At 39.3% G+C, this 24,852-nt stretch overlaps 6 protein-coding genes and 1 non-coding gene across 8 annotated transcripts; 2 read left to right on the forward strand and 5 right to left on the reverse strand.

Annotated features, from left to right (window-relative positions):
- The first annotated feature begins 537 nt into the window (after positions 1–537).
- LOC101314338 (two-component response regulator ARR11-like) lies at positions 538–5,009 on the forward strand. 2 transcript variants are annotated; one of them, XM_004309971.1, is made up of 6 exons: positions 538–933; positions 2,325–2,477; positions 2,577–2,963; positions 3,140–3,216; positions 3,738–4,062; positions 4,138–5,009. In XM_004309971.1, the coding sequence occupies exons 1-6, from the start codon at positions 807–809 to the stop codon at positions 4,800–4,802; spliced, it is 1,734 nt and encodes a 577-aa protein (XP_004310019.1). In that variant the 5' UTR covers positions 538–806; the 3' UTR covers positions 4,803–5,009. The 2 variants fall into 2 exon arrangements, with proteins under 2 accessions (XP_004310019.1, XP_004310018.1); XM_004309970.1 differs by having other exon boundaries at positions 3,738–5,009.
- A 317-nt stretch (positions 5,010–5,326) lies between these two features.
- On the reverse strand, positions 5,327–9,100 carry LOC101315017. Its single transcript, XM_004309972.1, has 9 exons — positions 8,867–9,100; positions 7,762–8,388; positions 7,321–7,677; positions 7,121–7,179; positions 6,787–6,861; positions 6,532–6,628; positions 6,357–6,428; positions 5,873–5,974; positions 5,327–5,787 (listed from the first exon to the last, which is right to left on the reverse strand). Exons 1-9 carry the CDS (start codon positions 8,933–8,935, stop codon positions 5,584–5,586), a joined length of 1,662 nt encoding a protein of 553 aa, XP_004310020.1. The 5' UTR covers positions 8,936–9,100; the 3' UTR covers positions 5,327–5,583.
- A 1,638-nt stretch (positions 9,101–10,738) lies between these two features.
- On the reverse strand, positions 10,739–11,965 carry LOC101315306 (25.3 kDa heat shock protein, chloroplastic-like). The gene is made up of 2 exons (XM_004309973.1): positions 11,676–11,965; positions 10,739–11,594 (listed from the first exon to the last, which is right to left on the reverse strand). The coding sequence occupies exons 1-2, from the start codon at positions 11,884–11,886 to the stop codon at positions 11,107–11,109; spliced, it is 699 nt and encodes a 232-aa protein (XP_004310021.1). The 5' UTR covers positions 11,887–11,965; the 3' UTR covers positions 10,739–11,106.
- Positions 11,966–12,894: 929 nt separating this feature from the next.
- LOC101290833 lies at positions 12,895–14,585 on the forward strand. The gene is made up of 2 exons (XR_185514.1): positions 12,895–13,588; positions 14,083–14,585. It is a non-coding gene; the product is annotated as an uncharacterized LOC101290833 (transcript).
- Positions 14,586–14,790: 205 nt separating this feature from the next.
- Positions 14,791–17,157, reverse strand: LOC101291014. The gene is made up of 6 exons (XM_004309974.1): positions 16,696–17,157; positions 16,429–16,566; positions 15,844–15,930; positions 15,634–15,681; positions 15,268–15,413; positions 14,791–15,081 (listed from the first exon to the last, which is right to left on the reverse strand). The coding sequence occupies exons 1-6, from the start codon at positions 16,963–16,965 to the stop codon at positions 15,069–15,071; spliced, it is 702 nt and encodes a 233-aa protein (XP_004310022.1). The 5' UTR covers positions 16,966–17,157; the 3' UTR covers positions 14,791–15,068.
- Positions 17,158–17,891: 734 nt separating this feature from the next.
- LOC101314911 (DELLA protein GAI1-like) lies at positions 17,892–19,415 on the reverse strand. Its single transcript, XM_004310127.1, has one exon. The coding sequence runs from the start codon at positions 19,413–19,415 to the stop codon at positions 17,892–17,894; it is 1,524 nt and encodes a 507-aa protein (XP_004310175.1).
- Positions 19,416–20,196: 781 nt separating this feature from the next.
- On the reverse strand, positions 20,197–22,068 carry LOC101291303 (probable carboxylesterase 11-like). The gene is made up of 2 exons (XM_004309975.1): positions 21,429–22,068; positions 20,197–21,063 (listed from the first exon to the last, which is right to left on the reverse strand). Exons 1-2 carry the CDS (start codon positions 22,061–22,063, stop codon positions 20,526–20,528), a joined length of 1,173 nt encoding a protein of 390 aa, XP_004310023.1. The 5' UTR covers positions 22,064–22,068; the 3' UTR covers positions 20,197–20,525.
- Between the last annotated feature and the right edge of the window lie 2,784 nt (positions 22,069–24,852).

Consider the following 24,852-nt stretch of genomic DNA (forward strand, 5'->3'; position numbering starts at 1 on the left):
CGGCAGAAAACGTCGTGCCGATGTCTAGAAAAGCGGGGAGGTGTTGCCGGCTCTAATAGCGACACTCCCGGCTCTAATAAAGAATTTTTTATCTTTTTATGAGTGCTAAATTCAGTTTTCTTTTCTTTACGAATTGGTGAAATTTAAGTGACAGAATGTCAAATTTTTTAGGTATCGAAATGCATTCTCCACCCATGTTTGAAAATGAACTTCGGATTGTTTCTTCTTCCTCCTAATGTGTACTCAGGATCTTATCTCTCTAAAGAATGGGGGGAACTATAGAACACAGTACTAAGGTTAAATCAAACTTTGTGTTCTATTGCTGCATTAAGCTACCTACACTAAATTTCATTATTAGATGCTTCATGCTTGTTCATTCCAACATTCTTTCACACACACCCACCTTGATTCTACCTCTTCATCTGGTTAACCCAAGATTCTAACCCCTCGATCTTCTCAAAGTTACAATCTTTATCCAGTAAAAACCATTTCTTTCCAAACAAGTCCCCATCTTTTTGGGTTGCGCTGCCACAAAAGGTCCCAAACAAAAAGGTAGTTAATGGCTAACATGAGCCACCGGTGACCGTTAAGCTATCCGGCGCCAAAATATTCGTGGGTTCTCTCTCTCTGTTTCCATCACTACTACCTTTCTCTCACTCCAAAAGCTTCCCATAAAACTCCAAAAGAAGCCATTTTTATAAGAAACTCAGAGGCACTCCTAGTTATATAGTACTAGTCTCTCATTTTGGAGCTTTAAACTCCCAACTCTACCCCCCACTTCACTTCAATCAAATCAAGTCTTTAACATGGAGAGTAGCTTCTCTTCTCCCCGGAACGATTCGTTTCCGGCCGGTCTCCGGGTTCTTGTCGTCGACGATGACCCAACTTGGCTTAAGATCTTGGAAAAGATGCTCAAGAAGTGCTCCTATGAAGGTTATGACCCTTACTGTTTATCTGTTTCAATAACTCTGAAGGCTTTTGCTTGTTGGGTTTAGACTGTTTAGTGTGGTGATTGGATCACATGGAATCTAGTATTGAATTATGGTGATTTGAGTTAATCTTGAACTACAAGGGTTCATGGGTGTGTTTCATTTCTGTGTTTGGAGGTCTGGTATGTGTGTTTCTTTAGAAATGTTAATCTTGAACTCTATGCATGTAGAGTTTAATCTGAATGTTTTAGTTGTGATTTGGCTATTCAAGGCTTAAGATGATGCTTGGGCTTATGGCTGTGGTTTAAGTATGGCTTCTGATCTTATTTGGTAATTTAACCATATGGGTTCCTTGGAGTGCAAGACTTTTTTCTTGAAGCAACTGAGTTTGTTTAAGAAAATGATCATCAGAATGATCAGGGTTTGATTGTCAAGTGTATTTGATTGTATTTCCCTTTGCCAAAAGTTGCTGATTTAAGTGGGCTTATGTGCATACCAGAAGTGCCGGCCAAACTTTGGATTTCTTCATTTATATAGAGTATTACGCAGGATTCTAATGATAATGTGAAAGAAATTCAATCGAGTACAAATTTTTTCATTTATTAGCCTGTTGACTGCTAAATTAATATTTCTCTATTAAAATATTTAAATGTATAAGCTTTGATGGGGATAGTTTAGGTTTGATGGTTTTGAATGATATATAAACTTACTCAAATCCAGGCAACAGATGAGTATTCCCTGGTGCTTTTGGTAGTCTTCCCAGTGGACTTGTGTACTATTCTTATCCAGATCAGCTTCATGAAACAATGGTCACTACTCACTAGTTAAGTACCGCGCTAATCCTGCACCAGTTTGTGGATTTATGATGTCAACATCCTTTAGCACATATCCTTGTTTCAACTATTGCCATCAAAAACCTTTCTAGCAAGACAGCGTTCAGTGTTATCTTTGTCGATTATACCTGGCTTGGCTGCGGGGTTGAATAGGATTTTGATATGCCACTTCTTTTATCTGGTATCATACTTGCTGAATCATTTTTTGGTAGTCCTTTTCATGACAATGAAGTACTTTCCTTCCTCTGAACCTCCTCTTCATCGTTGGTTCCTTTGATCATTTTTGGGATGTTCTCATTTATGATTTCTTGCACTGATGTAAACAAAGATAGAGAAGGCTTCCATTTGTAAAGTGGATAGTTCATTTTGCTTTTTAAGTCCTGATAAAGTGACATTTGTTCAGTCAATGTTACTGGATTTTGTATTTATCCGACTATCACACCCAGAATGGCTTTGGCCAATCTGACAATATATTCAGGTCACCAATCCACTATAATGTCAGCCTCAAATTTTCACTAGTTCTGACAATTTTCCTTCTTTTTTTTTTTTCCCTGTGTTTCAGTGACAACATGTTGTTTGGCAAGAGATGCTTTATACTTGCTTCGTGAAAAGAAAGATGGATATGACATTGTGATCAGTGATGTCAACATGCCTGACATGGATGGGTTTAAACTTCTCGAGCATGTTGGACTTGAGATGGATCTTCCTGTTATAAGTCAGTACTCATCCCTTGACATATAAAGCTTTGTCTTCATTTGGGAAGTTTCCTTTTACCAACTAGTTTCTGACAATCATATTCATCCTACCTATGCAGTGATGTCTGTTGATGGAGAAACTAGTAGAGTTATGAAAGGAGTTCAACATGGAGCATGTGATTATCTTCTTAAGCCAATAAGAATGAAAGAACTGAGAAACATATGGCAGCATGTCTTCAGAAAAAAGATTCATGAGATAAGAGATATAGAGGGTCATGAAAGCATCGATGGTATTCAGCTGACGAGAAATGGATCAGATCTCTATGATGATGGATACTTCCTTGGTGTCGATGACCTCACTTCATCTAGAAAAAGAAAGGACGTTGAAAACAAATACGATGACAAAGACTTTGGTGATTCTTCATCAACAAAAAAAGCTAGAGTAGTCTGGTCTGTTGATCTTCATCAAAAATTTGTAAAAGCGGTGCATCAGATTGGATTTGACAGTAAGTTTATTTATCATTTATTGAGCGGGTTTTGGATCACCATCATGAACTATAAGTCGACACATTTTGTGCTACTTTTCAAAAGTTCGTTTGACATTGGTGTTGTTTTTCAATGATATAGCCACCATCTTTATAATGTTTCTACAGAGGGATGATGTATAATATCTGTTTGGCAGAAGTTGGTCCAAAGAAAATACTTGACCTCATGAACGTGCCCTGGTTGACCAGAGAAAATGTTGCTAGCCACTTGCAGGTACATGGATAATTTTTAAGCTTTCTTCTGATACAATAGAAACTGCTTATTTAGTAGGACTCTTACACTGCACCACTTTCTTGGTGGTAGTTAGATAGCCAGAATACTGTTCGCTTGTTTTTGACATAGACTTCAGGAGATATTTAGGTAATGATTCGTTTTCTATGAGATAAGCAGGAAACAAATGAAACACTCTTTCAATAACAGATTGATGTTTTTGATTTTCTGTTCTTGACATTATACATCTTATATGTTATCTAAAGGTTTTGAACTTTTAGTTGTACCAAATGTTTGAGGAAGGACTTTTTCTTTTCTATTCAGTTCCTCTTTAGAATAAATAAAGTAGTAGATTTTTGCATCACCCAGAAAGTAATTAATTCTTCACCAAAAAGTAGTTAATTCCTCGATATATGAAAACAGAGGCCCTGCTTGTAAACAAATAGGTTTGGAAGTTTCCAACAATAGATAACATGTTTTCTTGCCATGAATATTCATTCTCATTGAGAAAGTTTCCCATGCAGAAATATCGGCTCTACTTGAGTAGGCTGCAAAAGGAAAATGATCTGAAATCTTCTTTTGGTGGGATGAAGCATTCTGATTATCCCTCAAAAGATCCTCAAGGAATTGTTGGTCTTCAGAACTCGATTAGTATAAAACAAAATGATGTTACGAATGGCAGCTACAGATTTTCGGGCAATACCTTGGTTGCTCCGACTGTGGTGGACCCAAAGAGCCTTGAAGATGATGTAAATGGAATTATTCCAGTGCCTGTAGCAGAACCAAAGAGAGGTTCGACTCGCAGTATTCCTGATTCGCACAAGACCAGAAGTTCACAAGTGGACTCGAGTCATTCTTACGCAGAAACCAAGAAAGGCTTGATTGGTAATGTTGCTGATTCTCTGAAGACCAGGAGTTCACAAGTGGGTTTCAATCAATCATTTGCATCAGTGGAATCTGAAATAAACTTCACTATGCCAACAAAGTTTTCTTGGAGTGAAGCTCAAATGAAACAAGAACACAAGCCAGTTGTTCAGTTAGATAATGGCTTCAACACGTCACAACCACCTGGTGTACAGCACCACCTCCAAGCTGATCTACTAAAGTCAATCCCTCCCATTAGTTCGAGACCATCTATCTCAGATGGAGAAACCACTCGCTCCATTAAGAGTAAGCCTTCACAAGCTGCATACAGAAACAGTCACATTAGCCATGCAAGTCCAACAATAAGTGCCGCAGACTCCTTTTCAGATCATACCAAGGGCTGTGTGGTGGACCAAGGTTTTGACCCCAGTTCCAACAGTATATCAAACATGAAAAACCAGAGCTTCAATCTGAGTTACCTTACTAATTTTGAAGCTGGCCAAAAGAACCTAGTCTTCGGAAGTGGATCATCTTTTCCTTCTCTGGAGGACGAGTTGCAAATTTGTTTGTATCCAGGTGATTATTTTGGTATGAACCTTGGGGTTTCGGAGTTTGTTGATCCTGAGGTTCCTGCTCACTTGTATGAGGCACTGAGATTTGGCTGTGAGTATCCATGCGAGTCATCGGATTATTCTCTGGCTGATCAAAGTCTTTTCATAGCATAAACTGGCCCCTGAGCCAGCCCAGCACTTTTGCACATCATGAAGAAACCATCCTTTGGTATTTTGTGTGGCAAACGAATATAAGTCGAGTATCCAACCAAGTGGATCTGGATATTATCTCTCTGATCAGATCGATTGGATTTGAATATTGCAATGTGTATATTAGGAGTGATGACAAACTCTAGCATAATAAGTTAATCTTTAATTTGGATGGGATGTGCATTAGATTTCTTGTAGATAGGTATGCTGCCATATCAAAGTTAGTATGACATTCATTGTCCTCACAAATTATGATACTAGAATAATTGTAGTTACTAAATTAGCAACCATGTAAAATTGGTTTCCTTAGTTCTTGTTGAAGCTTAAATGAACTGATGCATTCAAGGTATCAAGTTCATCCTGTCAAATCTATATTGTGACCCCCCATATCTGGGTTTAGTTTTGGCTCACTTGATGCATCTTTAAGCACACTCATTCTGCTGATACACTTCTGTAGAGATCTAGTTGAAAGCAAGAAACCGAACTATGCAACCATGATATGTAGTAACCTCTTGAACATAACTGGTGAAATTCATTTACAAGCTGAACCACCTAAAGAAATAGAAACAAGAGACGAGCCCTACAAAAATCTAATTCTAAGTGGCAGAACTCAACAGATCTGCGCGTAAAAGAAAACCAGACTACCCACTCATTCTAATTGCATAGTTACAGAAAGTAGTTCTGGATGTTAACCAGCTGTGGGTGGATTAGTCTCCATTCATGTATATTCCTACGCTAGATATCCTCAACTCTGAATATTAGGAGAAGAATTCTCATGAGCATTCTTCTTTGGAAGGGAAGTGACTGATCGGCTTATCCTTTGATTATTACTCTGTGTGACATGCTTAGAGCTGTGAGAATTGACTGAAGACCGAATGCTAGGGTTCAGAATCTTGCTGGTAGTGGACTGCCTCTCGAGCTTCTGTGACTGACTCTGGGTTGGTGGAACCTGTACAAATGTCAACTACAAATCAAGAAGATACTCATGGAGATACATGGAAAGGTTATTGCCATACAGAGGTATTAGTGCACACCTTCTTCAAGTTGTTACTTAGCAATTGTGATCCAGAAGACAGATCTTTGGCTTTAAAGCCTGTACTCTGACGCAATTTTTTAACATCATGCACTGCTTTTTCCTGCATAAGATTTTCTCAAGTATAACTTTTGTATTGTTTGACTGAGCAATAAAAAAGAAAAGGGATAAGAAAAAGAAATGAAAAGGAAAATGACAGAAAATTAACTTGGCACTACAAATTTTATGTGGAAAGAATCGGATTATTCCACAAAGCATATTGCCCCATCCCCAGTGTGCTTATTTGCACATGTCTTATGACGCTTATGCTGTTAGGGAACCCCCACCGTTTCTTATAACTAATAATTAGAAACTTTAGTAAATAATTGAAATCAGCTCAAGTCATGGGATTCCTTAACAGCGTTAGTAAATTTCACCTCTTCAAATTATCCCGGAACCTATGTAGCATCTGTCCTCAAGCATATACTTAGTTATAAGAAACTAACCTTATTAGATCTCATTTGCGACTGCTTAATTTCTGCCTCTATACTTCTCTTCTCTTCCAGCCTCTGAAAGAACTGGCATAGAAAATGATATTAACTAACCAAATAAAAAAACTCACTACATTTTAATGAACCACAGCATAAGGAGGAAATAAATAACTTCAATATCAAATCTTGCCTCTTTCCGTTTTGCTGCTCTTTCGTCACTCTTAAGGCTAAAAGGACAGGACTTGATAGGACCTCGTGGTTTGCTTCCATTTGCAGCAAGAGATTGACTGCCATACAATCAGTTCCATGATATTATATAATAGTTCCCAGTTAAGTAATTAGATCCTTGAAGTAAAGTAGAACAAGTAACAGCACGATCAAGTTAAGTGCAACCTGTGCCTACACAACTGAAACCCTGCAGGTACATAATTAGAAGAATTCTTACTCTTTTGAGGGTGATTTGCATATCCCATCTGCAGTGACACTCCCAGTTACCAGCTTATTAAGTTTTGTTTTTGCCCTGTCAACGAAATATTGCAATCATGTAAGTTAAGACTTAATGCATTGCCATAATTTTAGGATCAGTTTTGATATGTTGTATCTTGGTTGTAAATACCTATTGCTGATTTTCTGCAATTCCATTTAAATCTTACTTGTAACAGTAGCAAAGATGCTGCTATATATCTTGTAAAGTTGTATTGAGAAGGTTAAGGAAAATCATATTCAACAGAATGCATTAAAATAACACACAGAGTAAGTATAAAGCAAGATCTCGTTACCTTCTATCTTTGGACCATGGGTTTACTGAAGTTTCTGTTAGTAACCCATTAACAGATGCCTGGAGTTGGCAAATAAAAGTTCCGTTAGATGTGTGAACAATGTGTGGACAGGCATGTCATATGTTTATGTTGGTGGACAGAGATGGACATACAATATTATGGATGAAGAATAGATAAAAGCATGATAAGAAAGAACATACCCTGGTTGCAGTTGGTAGGGAAGTTGAACTCTTAAGCGCAGTTTTATGAACTCTTAACTTTTTGATCTTCTCCAGGACTGGTGAAGTTCTCTTACTGGTTTCACTGGCATGAGAAGTGAAACTGATTGACATGTGCAGTGATTTTGTTGTTGATCTCCTCTTGTCAACTAATTCAGCCTCAGAGTTCTTAGTCTTTGGGGTGGCATTGTTCTTCTTTCCCGTTGGAACACCGGCCATTTGTTTGGCAGGAAAAGATGGGATCTTGGACGGTCTACCTTGAGTAGATAACCTTGAGGGAGAAGAGTTCACCGATCTTTTCTTGCTTGGTGAAGTTAGATTTTTCTCGCTAATTGCTTCCTGCATGATCGATTAGATGATAATTAATTTAACTGTGAAAATCAGTAGTTCTAGATAATACAGGGATAACACTCCAAAGTGTACCTTAGTAGGCATCTTCTCTTCTTGGGTGGCACCATTAACAATCTCCTTCTGGTCATTTTCTAACTGGTTTGATAGTTCAGCTTGAGTAGAACTCTCCATCTCAACCTGAATTGAAGTCTCCATTTCATCCTGAATAGACTTCTCCACCTCACCCTGGACAGCATCCTCCACAGTAACACTATCTTGAATCACCGTCTCTGGTCCATCCACCTTTGCAAGTTCCAATTGAGTCCCTTCAACATCTGTATTGTGATCATTCACATGAGCTGAGTATACCACCTCAATGATTGGAACAGCAATTTCCTCAACCATCTGGTTCTCTCCATTTGCCAACTCCATGTTGGCACAGGAGCTTTGGCAACTCTCGTGCATAGAAACTGACTCAGAAACTCTGCTGGCACATGTATTTGCGACCTCAGCCAAAGCTGCTGCTTTCTCAGCAGCCTTTTTCTTGTAGTGAGCTTCAAAGTACGCCTTCTTCTGCGCAACCGAGCCTGGTTTGGAAAACTTCTCCGCTTCTTCCAGATACCTATTGTGAGAAAATGCTGACCATTTTGCCCAATCAAGAGGTTCTGAAGCATACCTGCCGAATGACACTGATTCTCCTAGGCACCGAAGGAGGTCCCCCTACAACCGAAACCATAGCATGGCATATATCTCAATTTCCTCATTCAATTCTATAAACTGACTCATAAGCACCAAAATCATACACACCAAAATACATCAAGAAACAAAATTGCATCAATTCAACAAAAACAGACAAGTAGCCATAACATCTAAAACCACCATATGAACTTGTTCAATTTCTTAATCCTAAACAAATGTGATGCAGGATTATCAAGAACGTAATCATATAACAACACAATTTCCTCAAAGAATATAACTTTTCGTAAAAATTGTCACAAACAAAGTAAACAAATCATGAACTGTCAACAACTGACCCACGCCCAATCCAAACCCACTTTCAAGTTCTCATTTTTCCCACAATTCTGATCAAACAAACAAAAGCAAAAACCCATCAAAGATTAAGCAAAACACAAACCCCACATTAACTGAAAACCCTCAAAAAACAATCCAAGAAACCTGAAATCTTGCAGAAACTAACCTCTTTGACTTCACCAGAACACTCAGACGGCCCAGAAAACGACCTCATTAGACACGAAGAGTCACCCATCTCCTTCAAGACAAAGAAAGTCACACTCCTTCACTCTTCAAAACTGTCACAAAGCATAAGGGTGTCAACTATTAAGTGAAAACATGTCTTGGTTTATAACCACCCAGGTGTGCAAAAAAAAGGAAGCTTTGTTGAAGCCAGGTGGTATACACAGAATCACTTCTCCCCCCTGTGTTGGTTTCTTGGTTGTGACTTTATTAGGTTTTTATTTATTTTTTTCCCTTCTTTAATTTTAATTTTATTTGAAAATTTCTTTCTTCCTTTCTTTTTGGATCATCATTCATCAATTCAACGTTAAAAGTTCCAACTTTTTAAATTAAAAAAGAGGTTGGAGGGTCACATTTGGCTCCAACGTCTAGTTTCTCTATTGCAGACCGTTTGAAATTTTTTTATGAAGGAGGGAAATCTCACACTTGTATTTTTTGTTAGATAGTTTAACACCTAATGGTAGATTTCGAATCTCAAATCACAATCAAGACCCTTTTCTAATGTTTCAATTTGTAGAGATTTTGCAAACATTTTAGTGTTGTTCTTTACATTATACAAAAGGAAAAATCTTTTGAATGAGTTGCATGATACATTGCATCGTACCGTTGTCTATCGTCGCGTTGTTTTAGTGGATTTTAAGTATGTATTGATGATTCATTCGGAAATACGGTTTTATGAGAATGAAAAGTTGGAATATATGATATTTTATAAATTGACATATTGAAAATTGAATATGATGTTATCCTACTAATTACTTAAAGAATTCATGTATTAATGACTCATTCGAAAATACATGATGTAGTTGAGGATAAAAAATTTAAAATCAGCTGTCTTGACGAGCAGACAGACAAAAAACTAATACCATGGTATGTTTTTGTGATGGATTTTAGGTATTTGCATAAAGTCCTACATTAATGGAATTAAAAGTATAAATATTACCATGAAAAATTTTAACATGTTATATCTTATCTAAAGACATACAAAAAATTGAATGCGATATTATCATAATTTTTTTTTATCGAGAATGAGATAGCAAGTCATCTTGGTTACGTTAGCAAGTTAGTAACACACTCATACAACGTGCAATGTCATACTAATCTCTCGCCGTATGCGTACGAACTGGCCGGGTGCCCCTCAAACCTGCTAGTCACAAAATAGTGGGATGTTGAGACTCAAACTCTAGACATGGGTTCCAAATTAAGTAGCTCGATCAACTTTACCATACCAGGTGGTTATCATGCTTTATTGCATTATATAGAATCATATAATAAACTCTAAAACTAATTACACCGAGACCTTTTGTAATTGAAACTCATCACCTGACGGGTGATTAAGTTGGACAATATATGTACAATGGTGGACCACGAGCTACCGCTATCGCTGTTACAACAGAGGAATTCAGTGAACACAGGCTGAATTGTGTTGCGGCGTTCGCTCATGAGTCAGGAGGCAAACAAATTGGTCCAAATTGGGTAACCCGTGACCGATGGGTGGCCAAAGAAGGCTAATGGACTTTTGGTGCCCAAAAACACAGACTTGGGCCTTAATTTGGATCAAACCGATGAACTCTTGTTTTGAATTGTTTTGTGGTAGTTCTTTGTGATACTCCCTTTGCATTTGGGATCAAGGAGGAAGGACTCGGTTAAAGATTCTCTACCAATAGGTTTATCTAACCTACAAGCTTCAAAGTTATTTGACAATATAATACTGATAATATCTGAATATTTCTCTAATGTCTAGAAAAAGTTTCTAGTGTCGTAAGTTTCAAACAATTGAGGTAAATTATAAGTGTAAACGGTACAAATCTCTCATTTCATAGATTTTGTAACGTGTCATTGAGGCATAAGAGTATTATGTGACATGTGACAATAGAAGTGATCTTTAATAAAAAGAACACACAAAACTATAGGAACAAACAAGTCACCTTTAAGACAGGATTGAGTGGAAGAGCTAGAACCATGGTGTTGCCCACCAAGAGAAAGACTAATATTTATGGAACTTACAATTGCGTTTCAAAAGTGAAAGTTTCCATAGAACTCCCACGATTAGGGAAGTGGAGAGATACATAGTAGCACATAAAAAGCAACTCGTTCCTTTGATTCCGATAACACTTCGAAGAAGTTCAAAACTTGAATCACATATAAGCGAAACACAATCCTAATCCTCTGCTACATGTGATTCTATCATTGTACATTGATGTCCAAAATCTTGGAGCTGCTCATAGCTTTAGGAATAGTGATATACAAAACCCCATCTTTCACCTCAGCCTTAATCTTCTCAAACTGAATATTCTCCGGCAGAGCAATCCGGCTACTATACCTGCCATAACTCTTCGCCGACCACTCTTCACCTTCTTCTTCTTCCTCCATTCCAGAACCATCTTTCTTCTTGGCAGCCTTCTCAGCCTTAACGACTAGCATTTTCTCCTCCACCCAAACCTTCACATCCTCTTTGGTCATTCCAGGCATGTCGAACCTCATCTTGTACTCTGTTTCAGCTTCTTTGATCTCCCAAGGTGTCCTTCCCCTGCTGTACCCGCCACTCTCCGTCGGCAACGGCCGAGCCCACCCGCCGGACTGACCCGAATACACCAACGGGTCGTCCATCATTCTCTCCATCGTCTCCATCATCTGCTGAACTGTTCTTGCAGTTGGAAACCGGTCCCATAGTCCTGCAAAGCTCGAAAGATTAATCATTTGTGGAAAAAGTTTGAAACTTTTTGAGGTGGGAATAAGTTGGAGGGAGTGATTACCTACGGGCGGAGTAGGAGCGACTCTCTTCTTGGGTTGGCTTTGATGTTGGGTTGCTCTCTGCTGTTGGGTTGCTCTCTGCAAGTGGTCGAGATTGTCTCTTGCTTCCTTTGCCATGGCCTTCAAGGTGAGACCTCCACCAACACTTTTGGTTCTTCTTCTCCCAGATGACAGAGGGAGAAAGACGCTGAAGTTGGCTAGAGCTTGTGACATTGTTGTGGTTTGGTTAAACTATTTGAACACTGAGAAGATGTTGTGCTAGGGATTGTAGTAGAAAGAGAGGGTATTCTGTGGAAAGGAGGATGAAAGTTCCATGATTTAAAGGGGGGAGTGGACATTTCTAGAAGAGGAATAGAGAAGGGATGAAGAACTATTCGGACCATTTCTGGAGAAGTCCAGAAACCTCCCTTGGATAATGTCAGAAGCGTTATCTGTGGGACGTTGTTTGACAACTTGTGGTTGGGTATGATTGTCTTCTAGATTTTCGAGAGCCTTTGTCTTTTTTTTTTTCTTTTTTTTTTGAACAGGAGAGAGCCTTTTAGTCTGCGGTGAATGTTGAGTAGTGTTTGGTTTCCACGTGATCTATCATGCACGGAGAAATTCTATTTACACACCTTTATATACTTAACACATCGCTATTTTCTTTTTATCTAATTTTATCTCTCCAACTTCCTCTTATACCTTTTTTATTTTACTTACATACACTCTTTAACTCATTATCTTCTTTCTTTATTCAAAACCGATTCAAGTTGTTGCTCCATAATCTATTGCTCTATTTTCTCATCTCTATGATTAATACTATCAATTTTTCAACTAAAATCAATCAGTAAGCAAATGAAACTTTTTTTTTGAATGGAAAAGGTCAACACTTTATTATAATCAAAATATTACATAGAGACAATGTAACAATACATCGAGAAAAACAAAAACATTTGAAAGTAAAATTACGAAAGTAAAATTGCAATAACGAGTGTCAGCGCTAAAACAATAACGCCTAGACTCGGTGTTACGCTCACGAATTGCAGCTGTTGAGCGAAATGAGTAGTCGGTGATTTGACTACCCATACAAATCCAATGCCCAAAATGATAAAAATCACTTCGGCACTAGGCTGTGGGTAATCTTCCACCTAAATAATCGAAGCCGGCCAAAGGTGATTCCAGACATGGTCGTGATGGCAGCCGATCCTTAACGAACAAATACCATAGTTGTGGGTCCATTAACCAATAGCAATACTAATGTACAGGCCAAAACCAAAGACACCGACAGTATTTCCAAAGAGCAAAAAAAAGTTGGATTCTAGTACCATAGCCCACAAGGCCCACCTGGATCCCAGACCCAGACCCTACTCCAGGCTCGAAACCAGATCTGACCCGGATCACAACTCCAAGACCAGCGTTGCCACACCCTTGAAACCAGCCATTGCGATGCCATCTTCTACCGGAAGAAGCTCATCCACAACTGATCACTACGTCGCATCCCGGCCTCAACTCCTACAACCCAAACACCTCTGATGTAAAACGGAAGTCGTGGCCTATCACCTCCATAGATCTGAGCTTCTTGTACCTTCCTCCGTCATGGACTACCACCTCTGAATTTGGGGACAACACCCACACCTCTATGCCACCAACAACCACCACATCAAATCGGGTCCCCACCAACGAACAACCGATCTCTTGCCTCAATGCCAAACCGGGATTCCAAGTATGATTCAGGTCCTCTAGAGAAACGCATCACAGTCCATCATCATTCCTGCCATTGGAAGTGAATGCCAGGGAAGAGATCCAACGCCGAAACGAAGAGGTGTAGCAACCCGGGGATTGCCATGGAGGGATTCGCGAGGCCAAGAGGCTCGTCAGCCGAGAACCATAAACGAGAACGTCACCGGTCAAGGGGTTTGGACGGCGAAATCCTAAGGTTAGCCGCCGCCGTAGTGAGAGAACGAGAGCTCTCATAGGGTTTTTCATTGAAGAACTACTGCATAACTCCCTCTTAATCGTATTCCAAATTCATAGTGTAAGCAAATGAAACTTAACAAACAATCAAGGAGACAAATTGATTGTAGATTTTTTTGTCATTGGTTTTCTCACTCAAGTAACCTCCAAAATTTTTATTAAGTCAAAATAGTATGAAAATTTGATATTACTAGCTTGCAGACTAACAATAATTTTAATAGTAGTAAATATGTATAGTTTTTTAAAAGCTTAGCATCCAAATTTGTTTATTTATTTAGTTTTTTTTTGTTCATCTTCATGAAAATGGTAAAATTGTATTAAAAAAAATTATAAAAAATAAAAGTGTGCATTAAGAAATTTAGAATTTATGAATTAAATTTCTCTTATGCGTTTGCACTGATTCCACACACACACACACAAAAAACTATGGAATAATTAGGCATCAATTTGTGGCAGTGTCATTTTGTAATGGAAGTGATTCAACATTAGCCACGATAGAATGGACGATGATGGAGCTGGTTAGACACTCAAAAGTGATGAGGAAAACACAGAAAAAGAGTTCGGAAAGTTGCATCTGGTGCCGGAAAAGCCTATGAATCCCACCTTCCACAGTTGCACACATTCACTCCTTGAAAGCTGTGGTAAAGGAGGCAATGCGATTGCACCACCGGCCACCAGTTACTCCACTAGTTCCTAAAGAATCAAAAGAGAAGTGCATTCTGGACGGCTATGAAGTACGGAAAACAAATCGGGGTCTGATCAATGCCTATGGGATAGGAAGAGATCCAGACGTATGGGACAACCCCCCTTGAGTACAGACCCTAAAGGTTTAAGGATGGAAACAGTGATAATGTCACAGAGATAGATTTTTAGGTTTCTACCATTTGGGAGAGGAAGAAGAGGTTGTCCTAGTTCCGGTTTTGGCTTAGCAAATTTTTTGCAATAGCTCGTCTCTTGTATGACTTTGAACTGGCCATTGCCTCAAGGAGTTTAACCAGATTATGAGCTTTTTTCGGCCTTGCCAGAAGAAAGAAATATGCTCTTGTTCTAGTCCCAACAGCCAACAACCAATTCAGGAAAAAAATTCCAAGTCCAAATTAAAGCTTATGCTAGTGCAATTGTGTAATTACCTAGCACTGCAATTCTAGTAGTCAACATAAAACTAAAACAAAGAAGTTTTACAGAAAGAGTTTCATGAATCATGGTTAAAGTGCTTTTGCTTAGATTCAGCTTTCAAGAGCGGTGAAAAATACAAGTATGGAACAGGGCTGAATTTGTATTAGATGTTACTGGGAAAGAACATAAAAATTTCTGAGAAGAACAGAGAACTATAAACAAAACCGTGTGTAAATTCCTAAACCACCTTTCAAGGAAATTCCTATGCAGCGTATTACGCTTCTCTATCTTCCACTGCAACAACCGAGTACATTGCTTCTTCTCTTTCAGCCTTTAACCCTGGTAAATAGCAAATACTCATTTTAGCTATGTAAACTGATTGATAAAAAAAGACAAACACAAAGGAGTTAACAGGAATGAGATCGATAGGTCTTAACTCTCAAGTTTAAGAATTGTCTAATAACAGAAAATTCAACTAGAATAGTTGAAAAACAAACTTATGAAGTGTATATGTTTATAACTCACTTTTCCTTGGGTTTTTCAACTTCTTTTACTGATTCCTCAGACTCGGATGAACCTATAGCCGTCAGCTTGCCAAAAGATTCCTTTGCATCCCCAAAAAAATCTTTCACTTTATCAAAAGTGGTTCTAAGCTGATCTGGTGTTGGAAGCTACAATTTGGTTTGAAAAGGATACAGAAATCAGTTCAAAAAATTAATCTGACAATTCAATGAGAACACAAATTTACTAAGCATAAAAATACTAACTCATCAAGAGATCTCCAGCTCAGAGCTCAAAGCTTTTGAGCATCATAAAGTCTAATGCAATGCTTCATAATCTCATGACAAAGACAACGGCATACACAAGCATAACCATTAATACAAAAATTACCTCAATTACATCTGAGGTTGCAAGTGCTGCTCTCATATTACCATTCTCCTACACAATTGGCAAACTATACTTCAGACACAAAAATGACATATTATAACTTAGTCATTTCTGTTAACTTTCAATGGTGGGAAAGGGATTTTTATGAAGCCTCATTCTGTGTCTGAACTCAGTAGCTGTATATGGTGGGAAAGGGATTTATAAGACCATTACCACAATCTTGTAGCCGTATCTAAACTCAGTAGCTGACCGCAATACACGATACTGCTTGAACGCCGTCTTCTGTATTTCCTTCTCATCCTGTTTAAGTTAAAAGAAACAAGCAACTAAGTAAAACGGTACATGAGAAACTACTATTCCTACCACAAAATGTTTAACCATCACATTCACTTGCTGAACACAGGATATATCCTCTAAATCAGGATTGGTCTTGAATCAGAGAAAAGGTTCCAACCACAACAAGGCAACAGAAACGATTCAAATATTTTCACAAGTAATTCCAATTCTTAACACTCCCATTTCCATGTCTCAATCCATGAAACAAATGAGGCCTAAAACTATGAAAGCACATCGACTCTCATTAAATACGCTCAAAATCAGCTTTTTCTACAATTGTTTATAGACTCAACTTCACATTGCTTATTTGTATGTATACAACATTAACTAATCAACACAAAACTTGCAACCATAACGAGATCAACAAATGGTAAATTACAGAGAGATAAGCCTCAATTAGTAACAAAGGAACTAGACTATAAAAATGTTGGAATCTAATTACATTAGAAAAACATAACTTACTCGGTAAATAACAGCTGCAAGATTTCTAGCAAGTGTATCTTTGTAAATATATTTCCCCAGAAAATTATCTTTAGCTGCAAGCATGATTTTTGCCGTGGTTCCACCAGAGATCACACTAAGTGGGTACCATAGGTAAACCTGCTCCAACCCCAAAATATATTCCAAAATCATCAAACAAGATCACAAAGAACACATAAAGTTCACAACTTTTGCAATCAAAAAAACACAAAGCAATCAACTTTGAAGCTTAAAAGTTAGAGAACAAACATTGGCCATTCGAATGAACACAACGAAACGTGGGTTGCCATCGTCCTCAATCTTGGGCATGGGAGGAGGTTGGCGCCTCTGAAATTGGCGATCTTGCATTCCCTTTTTACCCTTTGCTTCAACCACCAGAGTCTGGCCATGACTTGGCTTGCAAGCTTTCTGGGTCGTTTTTGAGGTCACCAGTGAGTGCCTGACCAAACCGTCTTCATGGGTCCTTGAACTCGATAGTGGAAGACGAACCACTGCGTTTAAAGACATACCCACTTCCATGTTCACTTTGGTTTTGCTGGGTCTTAGTTTTTTCAGAGAGCAAAAGAGCTCGCTGGAAATGTTGATGCCTTATCCACAGGTTCTTCTTCAGACTGTGGCTTTCGATTCCGATGGACAGTTGCTTTGCGGCCATACACGTTGCAGTAACATTACAAAGGGATTGCTAATTGTGGGCCCACATGTGAAGTTGCTGATATGGCCGTCTTTTGCGCCACGAACGGTCATACGACAGAAAAAAAAACAATCGGCTTCTCAAAACAAATTTGACTGATTACAAGATTTATAATCTTGAATATGAATTTATAAAGTATTCTAATATTGGTCAAGTATAATGAACGCGTGAAACTGAGAAAGAAGAAAAAATCTAAGATTTTTATAAAAATTATATATATATACATATATATAATTTTTTTGGTGTCCTTGAATTTGTGGTACCTGAGGCGGTGGCCTCTTAGACCTCCCCTCAGGTACGAGCTTGCTTGTGAAATGGACTCTAAGAAATGAATTTGGGTGAAGCGAGAAATCACTCACCCAACTTAGGAAATGAATTAGTGGTCGGGTACGTTTTTTTAATGTAGGTTTGAACTTTGATACTGTTAAAGTGATCAGACATTATGTTAGAAAGCTTGCAATGTATAATTAGAATATTTTACATGATGTGTCTATATTAGCATCTAGGCGTGAAAGGCCCCTAGGGTACACTAACTTAACAAGAAGAGAACAAGAAAATATGTATGCAAGTGATTTTTTCGTGAACAAGAGAATTTAATGTCAAGTTATTCAGCTACGTACAGAAGATCGCACCATTGTTGAACTTACAGAATGCATGTATGCAATTAGATTTCATTTTTATCGACCATGACCAGTTTCAGAAACGGTTTTCAACTTTCAAGTAACACCACAATGATAAACTATGTTTGAAATATTTAAGAACACCTCCAGCATGAAGCTGCAATGATAGGCTTTGATTTCCACCCAAGAACAAAGCAGCCCTTGTCTTCCACAATTGTGTAACCTTCACTAGCATTCTTTTCTAGCCATTTTGTGGCCTGCGTAATTGTCTTCAGGGGCGCCGGTTGGAACCCGGCGCGCCTCATCCTCCTGCGCCATTGATCAATCCTTTCGTGCCGCTCCACTCTCGCAGGTCCCTCGCAGCTTACTATGTTCTTAATCTCCTCTCCAAAATAAAACTGCTCCACTTTAGCTCTCCTTGTGTCATACTTGGGCAACATTGCATCTAAGGAGTCGAAGATGGCAGAGTAGTTATGCAATGCCTCCATGAACCTCCCAAGAAAGAAGGGCCCATTGTGGCTCGAGTCCTGCTCAACTAGAACCATTAGCTTTGGTGATAGCTCATATAGTGTTTGTAGAACTGAGTTCAATGCTCCTCTACTCTCTTTCACAAGACAATGCAGCTGGAGTATGCTATTGATGACTAAAACCTCCCCATCAATGAGACTGAAATCTTCTGCCTTCAGGTTTTCCAAGTTACTTTCCAGTGCTAAAAATTCAAATTCCAGCTCGACGTTTTGTGCATACAGCTTTAGTTCATTACCAATCGCTTCAAGACGTTCACAAGAGTTACCAACACCAGTTATTCGAAGGCGAGGTAAGCGTCCTGTTCGGCTGGCCAGTCTGTCTATCAAGTTGCGCCATTGGTACCCATGTAGGAGGCCTAGGGTCATGCCCAAGTCTATGACATGAACAGAGCTCTCTCCCTCAAAGGCTTCCAATATTGATGTGTTTGCTACAAAATGACTGAACCTTATATGTGGGCAAATGTCATAAACAAGGTGCAAAGCCTCATCCTTCTCTGATGAAACACCAATTATCTTTGTAGTAACTCCCACAGCTCCCAGTGGTTGAACAAGAGCAAGACGGTCAGAGAGAGCTTGGATAAAGCAGGAAGCTACCCGCTGGAATGATGTCCCAAAGACCTGGGCATTAGTTCTAAGCTCATACAGCAATGCTGAAGCATGAGTTTTGTCACGACAAGCCACGGCCTCAGCGCACGAAATGAGTTTTTGAACTAGTTTCATCCCATCTCCACTTCCTTCTTCCTCAGGTTCACCTCCCAGAAAGGTTGAAGCCGCTTCTTCCATGGCTTCTGCTGCCATGTATCTCCGGGTGTAAGCTGATATGTGATCCCGGATTTGAATTCTTGACAAGCTATTGAACCCACCAGTATACATGCTGCCACTGCCACTATAAAGACTATAATTAGTACTTACAATGGATTCATCAGCACTATTTTCAAGCTTTACCCTCTTAAGATTTCTTGTTTCATCTATGAACGGAATCTCCCAGACAGCAGAACTGTTCTCCAGAGTCGAAAGAGAAGAGAAGGGAAGACATGACATGGATGAGAGATTAAGATCAAGACCAACAACCTCATCACATTTGTTATCACCATAGACTTCACAAGGTTGCACATAGAAACCAGATTCCATCTTGTAGTTTCTAAAGTATCAAAAGCCTCCACAATCACGTCTAATGACCCTTTACCCTGCAGGGGATATATACTGTAAGCTGAAGCTTCCTTGTTCAGAATGATGACGATTACTATGTGGTTCTGTATTTAAATAAACCTACAGACAAGCAAGTAGAAAGGTAAGCACTTAAAGAAGTGGTCTTACTTCCAGCAGGCATAGAGCAATGCATGCATAGAGCAATTGCAAATCAGGGAACACGCATTGCCATCGTTTTCATGGAATCCCTAGGATTTGGGAGTATTGTATCATGTCTATTTCCATAGTTTAGGAGGTTTATCCATATGTGACTGACATTTTTCGCAGATAAACAATTTTCGGCATGCTTCTTGTACGAGGACATTAATCATATTCTACCTTTTACTTAGTCCACCAGGTAACACGGCTGTAATAGTCCTGTAATATCTAGCATAAGCTCAACATATTGATAAACTAGGTTGTATAGTATGACCAAGCAAAACCACTAATCTGTCAATTGCCGCCCAGATTGGATCCTGTTATTATAGGAATACTATATAAGCATAGTGTACAAGGAAACCTGTGCAGGATATTATACTGAAACAGCAACATTCATATATCTGGAAAATGTTGGAATTAAGTGGCATTCATGTGAATAACTCCAAAGAATTCTAACAACAGCCATAAGGAATTAGTAGCAAATCAAATAACCAGAAAAAATTGTGGTGCAAGGTGACAAGGTCTGCCATGAATCATTGCATTCAAATGCACAATTGATGAAGATGACAGCCATAAATAGAATCCATCTTTATTTTAGAATGAAAGAATAAAAGAATTTGAGTAAGTTCAAGGAAAGGGCCGGCTCTCACTCTCACTCTCACTAACCTATGCAATACATCTCAATATTCAGCTAATGAACATATACAAATCCTAGCAAAGGCAATAATATGTTCAGGCAAAAAACTATAACTATGTTGAGCAGAGAGTAGTGTGAACCTCTACACTCTGCAGACATCGCAACGAATGGAAGTGACTTCAAGCTGTACACCAAAGAGTTCTTCCAAAGCTGTTAAAATGTGCTTCAAGATTCAACATAGTTTTCTTTTGTACTAATCAATAAGAAAACTCGCCACCTCTGAGTGATATATACTTCTTGACCCATATAGTGATATCATCAGCACAAGCCTGTGCCTGGGGTGTTTCGAGGAGCACATCAAGAGTAGCAAACTCATGAACAGCATTCTTGTACTCAAGAAGAGGTGCATCCACATTAGCCTTCCGCAGTTCTTCAGAGTAGGCGATACCCCTGTCGCGCATCCAATCATGCTCAGCAACAATTGTAAGTGTGGGAGGCATGGTCTTTAAGGGCGGCCCTCTCCCAGGTACAAGAGGGTTGCCAGCAGGGTGGTCTAAATCAAACTCTTCCTCTGGTAGAAATAGCTTCCATGCCATCATACACATAGCCTTGTCATAAAAGTAGGAATTTGCCAACTTAATCTCAGACTTGGTAGGAACGCTTCCGATGAAGAAAGGGTACATCAGGACTTGAGCCACCACTTTTACAGGATCCAAGAGGCTTCCCGCCTCCACAGCCTTCCGAGCTACGAAATCCGCTATGTTTGCACCACAGCTCACTCCGAGGAGTACACACCTGCTCTGATATCAAAACCATGAACAACAACACAATTAGTGACAGTGTCATCAATCCCATCACACAAATTAAGGCCATAAATCTTTCTTTGAGTTTGTAACTACCCTACAACAACCTATCATATATCGTTCCCCTCCCATTTTGAAGTTCAAAATTTGAACTCTACTCCCCAAATTACAACTGATTCTCCTTGACTCTTGGCTCTAGCGTTACCATGACATACCTTAATCTACGAGGCACATATACGCGATTTTAGGTTGGAGTATGGCATTTTTTGATAAAAATGCATGCAATTTAAACAAAATTAAACACCAATATTTAGCAACATTTTTGAATAGAAATCAGGGAGGAAACAATTCAAGTACCTAGAAGGTTCTCCATGAGCAGCCAACCAAGGCTCAACCATAGACGACCCAAAGCTGTCGAAAATCCCCTGCTGATTACCAGAATTACCCCTCCCCTTCCTCCTCACCGCCGCCAAGTTGGCCTGCTTGGCCAACCAACTCAACACCGCCATCCCATCCTCAAACGCAGCCGGGTACGGACTCTCCGGCGCCAGCCTGTACCCCACCGCCACCACGATCACATCGCACAGCTTCGCCATCCTCCGGCAGAACATATCATTACACGACGTGTCGTTGCTCCCGACGACGAACCCGCCGCCGTGGAACTGCAGCATGATCGGCAGCTTGCGGTGGCGCTTCCCGGCCGGGGGAGTGTATCCGCCGTAGACGACGCCGTTAGAGTCAAAGGCGGAGTCTTTGAGGAGGACTGTCTCCGGGAGGAAGATGCGGAGGGAGAGGGAGGATAAAGGGTCGATGTGGAGGTCCTTGGTGGCGACGCCGTTTCGGAAAGTCGGGTTGGCGGGAACGGAGGGGTGGTCGGGTCGGGAAGTGGTGCCGAATTTGTCGCGGGTTTGGGTTTGGGTTAGAGTCTGGAGCTGGTGGCGGAGGTGGTACTTGAAGAACAAGCTTTGGAGCTGTAAGCTTAGGCTTGGCATTATGGAAATGGAAAAACAGAAACAGAGGGTCAGGTGGAGAAGAGGGATATTTGGGTTGTTTAGTTAGAAGATTAAAAGGTGGACGCCATTGAAGATGGTTTGGTTTGGATTGGAATTTTCAGACGTGTTGAAATGGAGGGAAGTCAGAGTAGAAGGTTCCAGTGGCTGCTGCTGCTTTGCAGGAGAAGGAAAAAGAGAGAATATGATGAGCTGGAGGCTGATGTGTCTCTTCGCTGGCAAAGGTCATGATTAGGGGGGTTAATTATTGGCAGAAATATTGGGCCTGATTTTGGAACCCAGTGGGCTGGAGATGTTGGGTAGATGAGTATAGACAGTGTTGAACGAGTTCAAGGGAAGGCAGAGAAAGCAGGAATCTCCTTGTTCCAAACTTCTTTTCTTCTCTATTTTGAATGCCGGAAAGCCTAGAATCTCCTAGAATCTTTATCGTTAGATAAGTCTTCTATATCTGAATCTATCTGCTTAAGTGCATAAACAACGTACAAGTAGGTTTTTTAGTTGCTTTTATGTAAGTAATCTTTAATCAATCAAGGTGCTTAGTCCCATTGTCCCAATATCGCATCCGATGAAGAAAGCGAGGATGGACTCCTCGCCGGGAGTGTAAAAGGTTTCCGAACAAATATAACGTGCTCCATATGATAACCCCGGTTACTCAAGGATTACAGCTTCACGCATGTAAAGCGATCTAAAGTTTTTAGAAATTGCATGATAGAATTAACGTATTAGTAAAACGAATTGAATTGATTAATTATTTATTTTCTATAATGACAGGCCAGATTGAATGCGAAACGAACTAATATGAAAAATTATTTACATGAATTGTTGAATCTAGCTACTACCTATTAACAAATGGTGATACGAATTTGACTAAAAATTGATTCATTTAAATACCAAAGTGCGGTGACAATATTGAAGACAATGGACTCTTAATTTGAGGACTAGTTAATGATTTTTTGATTTACGGTTTAAAAGACCCATTAGCTCATTTTTCGATCACATTTTGACATCTCATCCGTTCAGTTTTTAAGTTTATATGAGTATATCATTTCTACAAATTTTCAACCAACTTGGTGTTCGTTAAGATAACAAACTAGATCAAATTAATGGACGAACCAAATCTGTTAAATATGAACCGTTCAAATTCATAATTGATAAATCACACTTATGAATGTCTTAACAATTTTTAATATAACTGAAAATTTAGAGAAATGATCTACTCATAAATACCTATAATTAAACTAAACAGTCAAAATGTAGATATAAGATTGAAAGGTAGGATAAGCCGAAAAGTCATCAACATGCATATTAATCTACTGATGTGTATTCATTCGTAAGGACATAAGGTTATACAACAAATCCTAATACATATTACATAACAACAAATCCTAATCAAGGTAATATTATATATCAACAAATTCTAATCAAGTTAATACTCTATATCAACAAATCCTAAATCGACAGAAACTCTAAAACTGAAACTCTAGTTATAGACGAAGCAAAGCAACATTGAAGCATATGAATATGATGGCTTTTGAATTGAAGCCTGCTCTCAGTGCTCTGTCCACGATCAGATTATAAGCAATTCGATTGAGCCATACCTGGGGAAGTAGCCAAGTGGGGACTAGCCGACTAGGGATGTGGGCGACGGAGCGGGCTATGGGAAACGGCTACCGCTCTGGCGACAACGACGGGCGACGGATGCAATGGTGTGAGTTGTGAGTTGTGACTGAGAGTCTGAGATTGAGGAGAAGTAACTCCAATAGAAATCAAGAAATCAAGAAATCAGATTTGAAAAGAAAAACTATAAACCAAATTGAATCCTAAAATCAGTTTATCTACACCTAAGATCCCCAAATACAAATACTGAGCCGAATGACCGAGAAATAATCTTTACCGTAACCCTAGATTGTAGTACTATAATGAAATTGGGCTAGAGAAACTGCTATTGGTGAAGGGTGGATCGCTCCAGAGAAACTGTTTTATGATTTTGGGAGGAAGAGGAAGTGGGAAAGAATCGATATGAGTGGTTGGTGGAACAAGGAAGAGGAAGAAAAGAGATAAGCTTTTGATTTCAATTTTTAAGACTGAAAATTAAAAGAGATAAGATGAGTGTAAGAGGTAGAGAACCGAATGGTCACAGACAGGTTGAAAAATTATTTTAATTACATATCTTATGGGACGGTCATGTTGCTCCAGCAGATGGCAACATTTTGCTCATAATTTGGGGACGGATGGTAAAATGTATGTCGCCATGTTCTCTCAAATTATGGAACGGATGGTGAAAATGTATGTACCCAATTTGTATATTATTTATTTATGATAGATAAAGTTGTGGACGGGGACGGTTTGCGAAATCTGTGGCTAAATTGTCACTCTAGGGACGGATATCCGTGGTCAATTTGTGTATAGGCGCGAGGTAAGGGATTTTGGGGAAATTTTGGGACGGACATCTCATATTTGTCCCTTTTATGTCTATATGGGTACAGACAACCTCGCCGTGCCTATTGATCGATTTCCTAATAATGACAAATCCTCAACTTAAGAGTCCTCATTAGAAGGCCGAGCTTCCTTGAAAACAAATCCATAACTCAATGACTATACAGGCGACTTTCATAGTTTGATGATATTATATATATATATATATAAATACACACAGTCGGGATCAGAGGCCGACGTCCGCACTTTAAAGGTTGTGCGGACGTCCTCTTTAGAACGGCTCCGTATATATATATATATATATACAGGCCTTCTCGGCTGCGAACGTCCGCACC

The sequence above is a fragment of the Fragaria vesca genome, unplaced genomic scaffold, assembly GCF_000184155.1.
Source record: "Fragaria vesca subsp. vesca unplaced genomic scaffold, FraVesHawaii_1.0 scf0513160_u, whole genome shotgun sequence".
Taxonomy (NCBI): domain Eukaryota; kingdom Viridiplantae; phylum Streptophyta; class Magnoliopsida; order Rosales; family Rosaceae; genus Fragaria; species Fragaria vesca.

What these genes read in the sequence shown, in the direction of transcription:
- LOC101315017 (XM_004309972.1), bottom strand. Translation starts at nt 8,935, where the DNA reads ATGGGTGACTCTTCGTGTCTAATGAGGTCGTTTTCTGGGCCGTCTGAG. An exon ending in GAGCAGCAAAACGGAAAGAG is followed by an intron (nt 6,429 to 6,531) that starts GCAAGATTTGAT and finishes TTTCTATGCCAG; the next exon opens with TTCTTTCAGAGGCTGGAAGA. An exon ending in TAAGTAACAACTTGAAGAAG is followed by an intron (nt 5,788 to 5,872) that starts GTGTGCACTAAT and finishes ACATTTGTACAG; the next exon opens with GTTCCACCAACCCAGAGTCA.
- LOC101291303 (XM_004309975.1), bottom strand. Translation starts at nt 22,063, where the DNA reads ATGCCAAGCCTAAGCTTACAGCTCCAAAGCTTGTTCTTCAAGTACCAC. An exon ending in GCTCATGGAGAACCTTCTAG is followed by an intron (nt 21,064 to 21,428) that starts GTACTTGAATTG and finishes ATATCAGAGCAG; the next exon opens with GTGTGTACTCCTCGGAGTGA.
- LOC101291014 (XM_004309974.1), bottom strand. Translation starts at nt 16,965, where the DNA reads ATGGAAGTGGGTATGTCTTTAAACGCAGTGGTTCGTCTTCCACTATCG. An exon ending in TGTTCATTCGAATGGCCAAT is followed by an intron (nt 16,567 to 16,695) that starts GTTTGTTCTCTA and finishes GGGTTGGAGCAG; the next exon opens with GTTTACCTATGGTACCCACT. An exon ending in GATACGGCTACAAGATTGTG is followed by an intron (nt 15,682 to 15,843) that starts GTAATGGTCTTA and finishes CCAATTGTGTAG; the next exon opens with GAGAATGGTAATATGAGAGC.
- LOC101314911 (XM_004310127.1), bottom strand. Translation starts at nt 19,415, where the DNA reads ATGGAATCTGGTTTCTATGTGCAACCTTGTGAAGTCTATGGTGATAAC.
- LOC101314338 (XM_004309970.1), top strand. Translation starts at nt 807, where the DNA reads ATGGAGAGTAGCTTCTCTTCTCCCCGGAACGATTCGTTTCCGGCCGGT. An exon ending in CAAGAAGTGCTCCTATGAAG is followed by an intron (nt 934 to 2,324) that starts GTTATGACCCTT and finishes CCTGTGTTTCAG; the next exon opens with TGACAACATGTTGTTTGGCA. An exon ending in GATGGATCTTCCTGTTATAA is followed by an intron (nt 2,478 to 2,576) that starts GTCAGTACTCAT and finishes CTACCTATGCAG; the next exon opens with TGATGTCTGTTGATGGAGAA.
- LOC101315306 (XM_004309973.1), bottom strand. Translation starts at nt 11,886, where the DNA reads ATGTCACAAGCTCTAGCCAACTTCAGCGTCTTTCTCCCTCTGTCATCT. An exon ending in CGCTCCTACTCCGCCCGTAG is followed by an intron (nt 11,595 to 11,675) that starts GTAATCACTCCC and finishes CGAGCTTTGCAG; the next exon opens with GACTATGGGACCGGTTTCCA.